Source organism: Brassica oleracea, chromosome C6 (genome assembly GCF_000695525.1).
Source record: "Brassica oleracea var. oleracea cultivar TO1000 chromosome C6, BOL, whole genome shotgun sequence".
NCBI classification, from domain to species: Eukaryota; Viridiplantae; Streptophyta; class Magnoliopsida; order Brassicales; family Brassicaceae; genus Brassica; species Brassica oleracea.
Window position 1 is genome coordinate 3,005,652 of NC_027753.1, and position 12,956 is coordinate 3,018,607.

Consider the following 12,956-nt stretch of genomic DNA (forward strand, 5'->3'; position numbering starts at 1 on the left):
AAAAAAAAAAAAAAAAAAAAAAAAACTAGACCAATCGCGATCCGCCACGACACGTAGAGTCCGCGTTACAGTGATGAACTTAGAGAGGGGTTCAGCCAAGAGAGCTTTAGAAAAGAGGGGTTCATGTGATTTTATTATTTATTTTTTTTTTTTCTTGATTTCTGTGTGAACTCCTCTCATAAACCCTCAATGCGGATGCTCTTAACTTGTATAATTTACTAACCTGAATAAATAAATAAATAAATAAAAATCTTTTATTACCACCGGATAACCGGACCTTTCAGTTACATCTGAAGAAGCTGATCTAGTGCAAGTAAATAAGCTTTATTTTTTTACCCAAAAAAAAAAAAGAAATAAGCTTTATTTAAGAAGTTGTAGCTATAAATGAGAGTATCTCTGATGCTGTAGCTAAGGGATTCATGAATCTCTTCAGCTTCTCGCCAGATTCAAGCAAAGTAAAAGTTGAGGACTCGTGTTGCTACAATGCATGTTTGTTAACTGATGCTGGCAACTGTATCTAGCGAGTGCTTCTTGAAAATTATGACATCTATTGTATCTCTGGTACTTGTGCCACCATGAAAAAGCTTCTCAACTTGCTTAAATTACGATTATATAAACCTGAAAGGTGACATCTTTCTGGACTTTTGTTATATCGTGAAAAAAAAACAGTCCTTGCTGCTGAAGAAATTATTGCACAAGTTGTTAAGAGTCTGTGTCTTTCTGATGATTAGAGAATATGTTTTGAGATATGCATATGAGAGACTACTCTAATGTGGGGGTTTTAGACATGATACTGGCATGCGTTTTGCTGCACGACATCTATCTTTACTTTCAATACTTTTTCCAGAGATTTATTAAAATACTTGGATCTATCTTAAGATGGTAAATAGGCGAGAGGACAGAAGAAAAACTAATCAGCACTTCTCCTAATCAGCACATAATAATACAGTGTACCTTCCAAACTTCATGATCTTGTTTTTGTATACCCTTCCTTAGAATCACAGAGATCAAAACATATCATCATGTTTAAATGGGAAAGAATAAATTGATGTGATTCAGTTTATGTTCTTTCATTCACTTTTGATTCAGTTGTTGTAATGAAGAGAGTTTTCTTTTTGTGCGGATATATTTCTTGTGTTCTTGACTAGCATTCCATTAATTTTCCAAAACTATAACCAAAGTTTTAGTTACTTTAGCTACGTACATTAAAGGAGCTTTTCCCGTTCAGTTGTCTAAAAATTATATCAGACAGAAGTATCTTACCTTCTGTAGAAACATTCAATAGGGCTGTTCGTTTGGTTGCCGCAGGTACCGGCGGCAGCGGCAGCGTCAACATTCTGCGTCAACTCTTGTTCGTTTCGTTGACGCAGGAAACTGCGTCTAACGCCGCGTCCGAACGCCGCGTCCGAACGCCGCGTCCTGCGGCTGACGCCGATAAAATCTGCGGTCGCGATATAGTATGCGGCAGCGGCAGCGTCAGCGTCTGCGAAACGAACAATAACTGTCCTCATTGACGCTGCCGCCGCCGCTGACGCTGCCGCTGCTGCTGACGCCGAAACCTGCGGCAACCAAACGAACAGGACTAATGTCTTTTTTTCACTTGATCACTTGAGCTCTGTTTCCCATCGTCTTTCTTACCCATATACCGTTTTCTCTTTTGCAGTTTGAGCAAACATAAACTAGAACAAACTGTTTTGTTTGATCAATTTGTGTGATTTTTTTGGTAAATTCAGGTCTCAGTTGTGCGTTTTGTAGTTTAAAAAAATATGTCATGTTTACTGCAGAGTAATCTATTTCGTGACTTAGAGTGATAAAACAAACACAATATCTGATGAAGTAAAACACAAGATTTGGTTTAAAACATATATTGTGAGATTTGTGTCCTGCACTGGTGGGTATAAAATTGATTTTCAGAACAAAGAAAAGGAATCTTGCTGCATATACTGTTACCAACAAACAACAAAACTATTGTGTAAACACACACAAATGAGAGAAACCCTAATGACCTAAGTGAAACAGATATGCCAAAACCCTAATTTTATACTTAAACCATACAAGACCAATTAATTTTGTCAAAAAAAAAAACCACTAATTATTGAACAGGATGGCGGCAGAGAGGGCAAGAGTCATGGCCTCTTCGATCAATCCATTCACAAATACATTCTCTATGAAACTGATGGAAGCAACAAGGCAAGATGCACACGGGTTTACTCTCAAAATTTTCAAGACAGATTGCACACATCTCCTCCCTTTGAAAATACAATTTGCGTGTCGATTCCACAAGAACGGTGATGAACAATGGTTTGTCCTGTGGCAAGTCTCGCCGTTGGGATTCAGGAAAAATACGACGAGTTATGTCCCAGGACAAGTCATAGTCGTTCAATTCCTTGGCGAGACGCCGGAAGATGTAGGCAGGTGTGAAGTTATCGACATCAAGGGAGAGAGTAGAGCCCTCGAGGAGATGATCAGGGTAGGAGCCAAGGCATTCGAAGACAGAACCGCTACGCTTGTCTTGTAAAAGTATCTCCGCATGGTAATTTTGAAAGATGACAACCTCGGAGGAGTACGAGGATGAAGATTGAACCCTTGCGGTTGCATGGATATTGAGGAACCTCTCTGATGATTTTGAATCCATTGTTTTTTTGTGAGAGTTTTACAACAAGAAAAATTTAGAGGGAAAGATTGTTGTAAAAGAGACAAGAAACTGAGATGAGAATAGAAAGTATGTATTTGGTTTATGAATATATGTTTGGTGGTATTTATAAGATTAATTAAACGCGTAAATGCAAGTGTTCACTTTCCTTTTGTCACCTCCACTATTTCCTTTTTCTATTGAAATAAAATTTTAACGGTCATTTATTGTTCTATTTCCTTTTTTTTTCTACTTGTCGGTTAAGTACTCAGGTTCGTTGGTTTTCTATTATTTATTGTACCGGTTTGACAATATCGAAGTTATGACAAAATTATTGTTTATCTAATCATGTATTTTAACCGACTTTAAATCTGAGCAAAATCTACCGTTATTCGTATGACGATTATAAATTTTGTTTTAAAATCTAATATTACTGAATATGTTATTTATAATTCTTATTTAAAATATGGTTTTATCCAATTAATGATTTAAATCCAATTTTTAAGATTTAGTGTTATTTAACTTCAAAAGATTTTAGAATTTTTTGTTTTAAATTAGATTTTAAATTGGTAAATAATAGGGTGAGTGGATGGACTTTTAGATTTTTTATCAAGGGAAGAAAATAGGTGATTATTAAATCGGTGATTGTAATGTCTGTGTATTGGTTACCGAAAGCTACAGTAAAGAAATTAACGAGTGCAGTAGCTCATTTTTTGGTGGAGTCCAGGTGGAAGTACTGGATATCATGGGATAAATTATGTGAACATAAGGATAATGGTGGGCTAGGATTCAAGGACTTGACTGATTTTAATACGGCGATGCTTGGAAAGCAGTTGTGGCGGCTGATAGAGAAGCCAAATGCCATTTTCTCTCGAGTTTTCAAAGGATGGTATTACAGGAATGCTTCACCCCTGGAACCGTTTCGCTCATATTCCCCGTCATATGGCTGGAGAAGTATTATCTCTGCTAGATCTCTGGTTTGTAAAGGACTAATCAAAAGGGTTGGAACAGGATCATCTATTTCAGTATGGAATGATCCTTGGATCCCATCCACTCGCCCGAGACCAGCTAACAAAAACTTTCATAACAGTTACTCGGACCTCACAGTAGATTCTCTCATTATTCAGGAATCCTGAACATGGAATCTACAGGCAATTAGGACTTTGGTGGAACCAAACGATGCAAAGATGATTGAAAGTATTCCTTTGAGTAGAAATCAGATGGAAGATAGGAATGGATGGCATTTCACCAATAATGGGAAGTATACAGTACAATCAGGGTATCAAGTATAAAGGATCTACCCTGACAAGGAAAAACCACCAGAATTTTATGGACCAATGTGGATATTCTCAAGGCTTTCTGCTGGAAAGTGAAGTGTCCTCCGAAGTTAAAGCATTTCTTATGGTAGCTATTGACAGGTTGTATAGTGGTAAGAAAAAATCTAAAAGCGAGAGGAATACAAGGAGATACATGTTGTGCACGGTGTGGCGACCCGGAGGAATCAATAAATCATGTGTTCTTTGAATGTCCCCCGGCACGTCAAGTATGGGCACTATCTAAGATCCCATCGGATCCAAACCTTTTTCCTATTGGCTCTCTGATTGCTAATATGGATCATCTGTTTTGGAGAGTTAACCCAAAAATGGAGGACCATCAGTTTGCATGGATACTATGGTACATTTGGAAGGGTCGGAATAATAAAGTTTTCAGTAATCTTGATATTGATCCGAGGGAAACGCTTAACTTAGCAGAATTGGAATCAACACTTTGGGTTGAGGCACAGGTTACCAATAATCCCAAGGTGGTACATGAAGTACATATCAGACCTAATGCAGGAACTACAGGAAGATGGTGCTTCATAGACGGTTCTTGGAAAGATAAGGATTTATTTTCAGGGCAGGACTGGTTCAGCACACTACCGTGGTTTGAGGGTTTGTTAGGAGCAAGGAATGTAAGGGCAAGTCTCTCACCCCTTCATGCGGAGATCGAGGCTTTAATTTAGGCAATGGAATGCATGAAGAATTTAAGACAGTTTCGGGTCACGTTTGCAACAGATTGTTCTCAGCTGGTGAAGATGGCTTCGGAACCAGAGGAATGGCCAGCATTTGAAACCTAACTGGAAGACATTAAGCTTTTGAGAAGAAGCTTCACCAACTCAGATATCGTTCATGTACCTAGGACGGAAAACATAAAGGCGGATCGCTTGGCACGCAGTGCTAGGAAACAACCGTCTTTCGTCGTACACATGGATGCAGAGTTACCACCTTGGTTTACAGAGTCTACATGAGTCTGTAAATGTTTTGCTGTAAAAAAAATAAAAAAAAATCATTTTTGTGAAGTTTCATAAACAAATGATTGAAATCAAAATCCAAAGTATACCATATAAATTTTAGAATTCACCAACTAAAAACATCTTTAAAATTTAAAATTTAATTGATTACAAAACATTTTGACAATTGATTCCAAATCCTACATTGAATAACACCCCCTAACTAATTACTTATAAGCTTGACCAAATTCAACAAAAATTAAACAACATAATTAGATTCTGCTTTAGATTCGCTCTTCTCGTTTACTTGGATCAATGCATCTTTGGAGATGCTTTTTATGAGTGGGCTATATATAAACTATATGAGAAAGTGAATGAAGATGAAGAAACACTTCGACATCACTGAATACGTAGCCGATGCCCACCACAGGATTCCAAGCCGTTGCTCATGTGGGGGATGAATCATCAATGAGGACTCTCCAAATCCAAAGTATCCAACAGATTTTGATACTTTTCCTTGGAGTAGATACTTCACTTGCAAGGACTTCGAGGTAATCATACTGAATTTGGTTCATTTTAGATTTTGATAGCTACAAGTGGATATACCGATGGCTGACTTTGATTTATTCTAGATTTTGATCCTTAAAAGCGTATGTACTAGGGACTCACTTTGATTCATTTTAGATTTTGATCCTTAAAAGCGGATATAACATAGTTTTGGATTTTACATGCAGAATAATGGTGTCTACTTTCGTCAACCATGAGTTTTCGGTACCCAGGAAGAGGTTTAGCTTCTAAGGAAGCTTAAGGAGCTTATATCCCATCGTCCATGAGATCGTGATTACGACTTGTATGAGTTTCTATTATGTGTGTGTTTTGAATCCGTTTGTAAAACTTCAATAAGAGTTGTCTCTATGGTTAAATAGTTTAAGCATTTCTTATGTTGATATCATTAAGACTGTTCTATGGTTAACTTGTTTTCGGATCTAATTTGTTTGATTTGTTAAACGAAGTACTTCTAAGTTTTACGAATTTTTCAACTTCTCAAGTAATCTGAACTTCTATCAAGTTAGTGCAATTATGAGTTTTAAAAATTTATTGCTAAGTTGTATGAAGTTTAACGAAAAAAATGTAAAACGTTGTAAGAGTTGTACCCAGTTATAAAACACAACCGAATTCGCATACATGGGGAGTATACCGAAGAGTCGCAGACATTGGGACTTTGATTCCATTATCACAGAAGAGTCACATGCATTGGGACTTTGATTCCATTATTATAAATACTCCAAGCTTCATTTGAGAAAAAATATTTGAATGTCTGAATAATAAGAAACCTCGTCCTCTCCTCACTCGTTTCTTGATCAATATCTGAATTAAAGGAAGAAACATCCTTTACTTCTCATCATCTTATAGGCCAGAGTATGTTTTGATTTCATTTACACTTGACAGGTTAAGATGTCAAGCCCTATTGACCTCAAGAGGAAGCGTCCGATGGAGGATGACTACGGGCGAATGACTGAAAAAATTTACAAGAAAGGGAAGGCGGAAACAAAAGAACACTATCAGGCGATCCTTTATATGGTGAAGAATCAGAACAAAGAGAGGGAGAAAAGAAAATCCGAACAAACTGAGGTATACCATATTTCTGATCAAATAGTTACTTGAAGATATGGAGAAGGAGGCAATTTTCGACGTCAAGGCGGAGAAGGAGAGACTCCAGGCCAAGCTCCTCCTTGCAGAGGAGAAGTTAGCAACTGTCAAAATCATGTATTTTGACTGGGACAAGATTGGGGAATCGTTTATGTCTAAGCTTTGAGTGTCTCTTCGCATGCCTTCTAAATCAAAAACTTTTAAATATTTATTTTTTTGTTTTTGTTTTCTAAATCCTAAAACATTGGATAACGTTTCCGGTTATCCAACCAGGATTTGTTAAGTTTTCTTGTGGATATTATCTGAGTCTATATTATTTACGTTTATAAGCTTTGCTAAGTTTGACAAAGGCAAAGGTAAAATTTTGTCAAAACTTGGGCAAACTTTTACTCTACAACTTTTGTCACATTGACAACTCGTAGAATGACGCTGGATAAGAAGTAGAGATTTCTCAGATTATCCCAGAGCCATTTTCTCCTCATTTGACGAATGACTACAAATTCAATCCACCAGAGTTGGTTTCGTTTATGGTGACGAAGATGAGTTCATTTGCTTCTATTTTCCTTTATACTTGTCATACTTTGTCAAAGTTTTAATTCACAACTTTTGTCACATTTTTAGGTCATGATGATACTGGATAAGAAGACGAGAGAAGCCATCTTCATACTATCCTCAGAGCCAGTCTCTCCTCTTTCGTTTGGATCACTCCGGATCAACTCCATTCAAAGAAACTAGCGGATTCTTTGTACGATTACTACTCAGTTGATGCATGACTATAATTGGTTTCGTATGATGGTGATGAAAATGGGTTCTTTTGCGGACTTCTATTTTCCTCTTGTATTCACCATGGTTAAGGGTTGATTTGTACCTTTTTATTGCTTCTTTTTTTTGCTCATTCTCAACATCTTTGTTGAAGTTGTACTAAGTTATACAAAGTTTTATAGTTTCAGTAAGTTTTACTGAGTCATACAATCCAAGATTTGTTTTTTCTCTTTTTCGATGTATAATTCGTGGTTCATTATTTCGTATTTTTTCTGGAGAAAAATTCAACGCATTTTCTATTGGAAGATTATCCTTTCTATGGTATTAAAAGTATGAAAGAAAATCGGTAGGATTTAAAGATGGATTTGTTTTTAGTGAAGAAAAAAAAATGAGAATTAAGTAAAACCTAAATTATTTAGTCAACTTGGGGATTTTGGAAAAGAAATGGATTGGACCGGTGGATATCCAATTGGATTGTATAATTTGTTTGGATGAATTATAAGTATAAAAGTTTTATCTTGGTTTTTGAGGTCATTTACTCTGTTTCTGTATTTAAATAAAGATTAAAATAAAAAAAATGAGAAGAGTATATGTGAATGTTTATTTTGACAATAAAAGCATATCAGACTTTGATCCTACTTATTTGGCTTTGTTTTTCGGCTATGGTCTTGACTTGTAATTATTCTGGTCTTTGTAATGGCCTCAAAAATGGAAATGAAAATCTAATGATGACAAAATAAAATAAAATAAAAAGATTATTTTTATCTACACAAACTCATATTAAACGGATCCCAAATTTGAGATATTCACAACACGATTATGAAAAAAGTACTCATCTTTTACGTCTTTAATAAGCACAAGCTCATTGAGTCATTGTAGAGACGGATTCACCATAAAGCAATTTAATTCAGAAAGAGTTGAACGCAAAAGTGTTAAAGCATCCCAAGTCACAGCTACACCAGATATATCATCAAAGGTTACGAACCATGAACACTAGCTGTTTTCTCTCTTCTTGGTACCATTCCTACAACGAACGTACAAACAAACCTCTAAATTGAAACATCAAACTTCAACCAACCAATTAGTCTTTAATTTCTGCAAACAAATGTTTTCCCTAAAACAGACAAACATAACATTCTTCTCCACTATCCCTTGTTGAAGAGTCTTCTACATTGCATCCGCTATCTTTTGGACCTCCTCGATTGCTGAAACTGCTATCTTCAACTTATCCGCAGCTTGCTTCACTTTCTTTTGCTGCAACCATTTGTCATTCAAAACAAACCACATAATCATGAGATTGTCTAGGTAATATGTTTATTTGTTTACTATTTAATAAAATAATCATGAGACTGTAACTAATCAAATGATCATTCACGTCCCACTCAAAGCGAAACTACATCCATGTCGAAATATTAGTTCTTAGTATCCTTTTGAGATCACACACAACATATAATGTCTAAACCAAGCTGATGCAAAATGAATACAGAAACGTAAACCAATATCACTATGAAAGCCAAGTGGGAGTAGTTAACATACCAAGAGTGCGGCTTTTTTCTTGAACTCTCTCGGGTCTGCAGCTCCATGCCCAGTAGTAGCTTCTGTTGTTGCCTTCATCCATGGAAAACCCCAAGTTTGTGATAAGTATACACATTTGCATAAGCATGGGTTATATGAACTATAAACTTGTACATATATTGACTCATTTAATAGATGATAACGATTTACCAAATGGACCAACCACTTGCATTTTCACATTTTACAACAAAAAAATTACAGAGAGAATCCACAAATATTTCAGATAAAGATACCACATAAGTATACACAGTTGTATACGCATATGGCTATGTGTTATATGAACTAAATACTTGTAGATATATTTGCTCTGAGTGGTAACCACAAAAGGAATAGAAGGAATAGGAAAAAAGGAATCATAGGTAACAAATATTTTCCTTGTAAATGGTGAAAATCGTAAGGAATGCTAAGGAATTAGCTATTCCCACTCATTCCGTTGGTCAACATTTGGAGCCATTGACTCGAATGTTAGATGATAACGACTTACCAAATGGACCAAACGTTTGCAATTTCACATAATACAACAAACTTTAAACAAAACCCACAAATATTTGACATAAAGATACCACATTAATACACATATTATAGACCAGGTCCAAATAACGTATTACTCTAGTGAATGTTTCCATAATATGCAGAAGAAACAAGCATTCAACCATGAATATGAATATTTTTTTGACATTTTATCAGTAGTAAAGAGAGAGATAAATACCTTCCTCGTCCTGTTCGAAGTCCTCTGCTTGGCCACTTGCTCAGTTTTAGGTTTCCGTCCACGCTTCTTAGCTGGAGCCGCCGCCACGTCATCTTTCTTTGGCCTCCCACGCTTTCTCGATCCAGTCACCTGAGACTCCGTCGCAGCCAGAGTGCTCGACCTCTTTGGCCTACCACGGCCGCTCTTCACAGCCGCAGACGCAGCCGGAACAGCCGCCGCTGCCGCTGCGTTTCTTCTCGGACGACCGCTTGGCTTCCTAGCCGGCTGAGCTGAAACGGCGCCGTCTGGCTGAGAGTCGGATTTGGACTTCGGCGGACGACCACGGCCGCGTTTCTGGGAATCGTTGGCTGCGGGCGAGGCGTCGGTGGGAGCAGGAGGAGGGTTGTTGTCAGCCGCATCAGATCCGGGAGTCGCCATGAGGGATCTAGATTCGAATCAGGAAAAAAAAAAGCGCGTGAGATAACGGAATCTAGAAACCCTAGATAACGGACGTCAACGAAGACTGTGAGCTAAAAACAAATTACAAGCTCGATTCCGTTAAAACCTCGAAGAAAGTTCAATGTCTCTAACCAAGAATCAATAGTTGACGAACTGTAAGCTTTTCATATCAGGAGAAGCTAGGGTTTGCAATGCACGTACCTTAGTTCACCTTAAGAGACGAGGGCGCTTGAGGAGCTGGAGGACGAAGAGAGAGACTGCGACGAGAACGAGAAGCTTGGCTAAAAAGAGAAAGAAAGATAAGAGATGGTTACGCGGTTACAAGATGGTGACCATGGCTCGCTAGACTGCTTTTGAAGAGAGAGAGAGAGAGAGATAATAAAACAAACGGCCGTAGAGGTTCAGAATCCGTTGCGTCAAAACGATTGGGGTCCACCTCCAGTCGACATTAATTTTACATGAGTTCAATTTAAATCGACATGATTATTCAAATTTTTCTCTATTTTTATTTTAACTTTTGGTTCTATAATATTTTAAAATAATAAAAATAGAACTTCTCCAACTTACTTTTCATATTACACTCTATAAATTATTTCAAACTCATCTACATATCTTATTAAAAAATAAAATTTCTATTTTTTATATATATTTAGATGAAAATAATAGTATTACTATATATTGTAAGCATATATCAAAAATAATATTTATATTTTATATTTTTCTATAAAGTTAATTAAAAACGAAGTAAATTGTAAATGGTTTAGTACTAAAATAATTTTGTGGTTTCTTAACCTTTTCTATGAAAAGGTTATTTCTTAAAGGGTTACTAAAACAAAATACTTCTCTACTTTTTTCAAATTCAAATTGGGAGGAAAAAGTGGTTAAAACTTTAAAAGGTTTTAGACCAAAAAATAAATAAAAAACTTTAATAGCTTCGAGTGAATACAAACCATTCGAACTCCTACCTAGTTTTTTTTTTGGCAATAATTACCAACATTAAACAAAGCTTCTGACGTATGCAACGCTAATTTAATGGCTTATGATAAGAACGTATCACTGGAGAAACCATCACACGGGTAGAAGTGGTCATAAAAACTACACAGCCTTATGAGAACGATTAATTACTCAATTCGGCGGTCTTTACAGCACCATTAGGGAAGATAATATAATATCAACATCTTTTTTTTTTTGATCAAATCAACATCTCTATATAGTTAAACTAGGATCGGCCGCCCGGGATACACTTTAATTTTGATCTAGGTTATTAAGTTTTGTACGATTTTGTGGTTTGTGTGTTAGGTTTACATTTGTAAGAGATGTGTATGATAATGATTTTTGTCTTTTAAAAAGTTTTAGGTGAGAAATGATTATATGTGAAAAAAATATATTTTGTTTGTTTACGATTATTGTTTATTTGTCCAAAAAAATATTGTTTTTTGTGTATGTTATAAGAGTGATTACTCTGTAGTAAAGCAAAGCTAATCAAAATAAGAAAACATTAAATAATGTTTTGTTGGATGAAAGCTTTCCTTTTTTATAGCTATCCACAGACTTGTAGAGAGGCAAGATACATTGCATAACGAATCGTGCTTAGAGTGGGTTGAAGGATAAGAATGTCGTTATTGGCAACGATATGCATTTGATACGGTATCGAGGAGAAGATACATATACTAAACGACACGAAGGCTGCTCAATCCAGAGATTCATCATGATCCAGAGTCTCACATAACCCTCATGAAAACACCATTGTCGATTTAGCTAGTCAGAGATCGAAGAACATTATGAACCCTAGATGTCGAAGATAATTCGTGAAGGATTTTTAACAGCCAAAATAAAGACATGGCAATCCTAACAATATTAAACGTGAATGTTTGTATAGAAACGAAACCAAACACAATTAAACTCGAGTAGAGGCTTAGCAATGAAATCGTGATAGTCCAAGTTGAAACCAACAATTTTTAAATGAATCGACGACCTAGCATCACCGGGATTGAGGAAGCAATATTCTTGTTCTTTAGCAATATTCTTGTTCTTTCCAATTTGGAAATAATATTATTCTCGCTAGCTTATTCTTTTTACTTTATTATATATATTTTGTTCGTCAAACAATCTTCATAAATATGTAATTGATTTTTATTTCAAAATTTATGCCACTTTAGTTATATCAATTAAGTAAAATATTTTTTTTAAACACAAAATTATGGTTTATTTCTTATTCGTGTACAATTATTTTCTCAATCAATTGGTATTATCATTTTCAGGTTTTTCATAAATTTGATTTAGAAAATTTAAGATAAAAATTGATTCACTGTAATAAATTAAACATCATAAAATAGCACTTTTAGTTACTATTTAAATATATTTTTTATGTTTCTTTATTTTATGGTCATGTAACCCGCGTAATCTAAATACCTGATTATAATTTTCTGAGTAAATGCTACTGATTAATTTTTAGAAAATAGTGCATGATTTTTTATTTGTTCTATTAAATTTTATATTTGATTTTTTTTAACATTAGATGTATTATATCTGTAACTATAATCATTTTTAGTTGAAAAGAAAGTTTTATTTTGTAATTATAAGATATTTGGGTATTATTAGAAATTATTTTGTACATGAAACATCAGAAAGTAGATTTTTATTGCAATTTGGATTGAATAATTTTTAATAATTTTAACTTTAAAATTTAAAATTTATCTAATGTACAACAATGTTGTTTTATGTTAGGTGGTTATGACCAATGTTATTATAATACATTATTTATATAGATGTAATAAAATAAATGAATATCTTAATTAGATATACATATGAAAGTATTGTTCGTTACTATTTAGTATTTATTTTTTTATTTTATGTTTTCTTATTTTATGATCAAGTAATCTATGTAATCTAATAACCAATTAGAATTTTCAGAATAAATG

At 35.1% G+C, this 12,956-nt stretch overlaps 2 protein-coding genes across 2 annotated transcripts; both read right to left on the reverse strand.

Annotated features, from left to right (window-relative positions):
• Positions 1-2,091: 2,091 nt before the first annotated feature.
• Positions 2,092-2,667, reverse strand: LOC106299734 (RING-H2 finger protein ATL57-like). Its single transcript, XM_013735765.1, has one exon. The coding sequence runs from the start codon at positions 2,633-2,635 to the stop codon at positions 2,093-2,095; it is 543 nt and encodes a 180-aa protein (XP_013591219.1). The 5' UTR covers positions 2,636-2,667; the 3' UTR covers position 2,092.
• Positions 2,668-8,230: 5,563 nt separating this feature from the next.
• LOC106296707 (putative DNA-binding protein At1g48610) lies at positions 8,231-10,417 on the reverse strand. The gene is made up of 4 exons (XM_013732922.1): positions 10,237-10,417; positions 9,598-10,021; positions 8,850-8,921; positions 8,231-8,567 (listed from the first exon to the last, which is right to left on the reverse strand). The coding sequence occupies exons 2-4, from the start codon at positions 10,012-10,014 to the stop codon at positions 8,481-8,483; spliced, it is 576 nt and encodes a 191-aa protein (XP_013588376.1). The 5' UTR covers positions 10,015-10,021; positions 10,237-10,417; the 3' UTR covers positions 8,231-8,480.
• Positions 10,418-12,956: the final 2,539 nt, after the last annotated feature.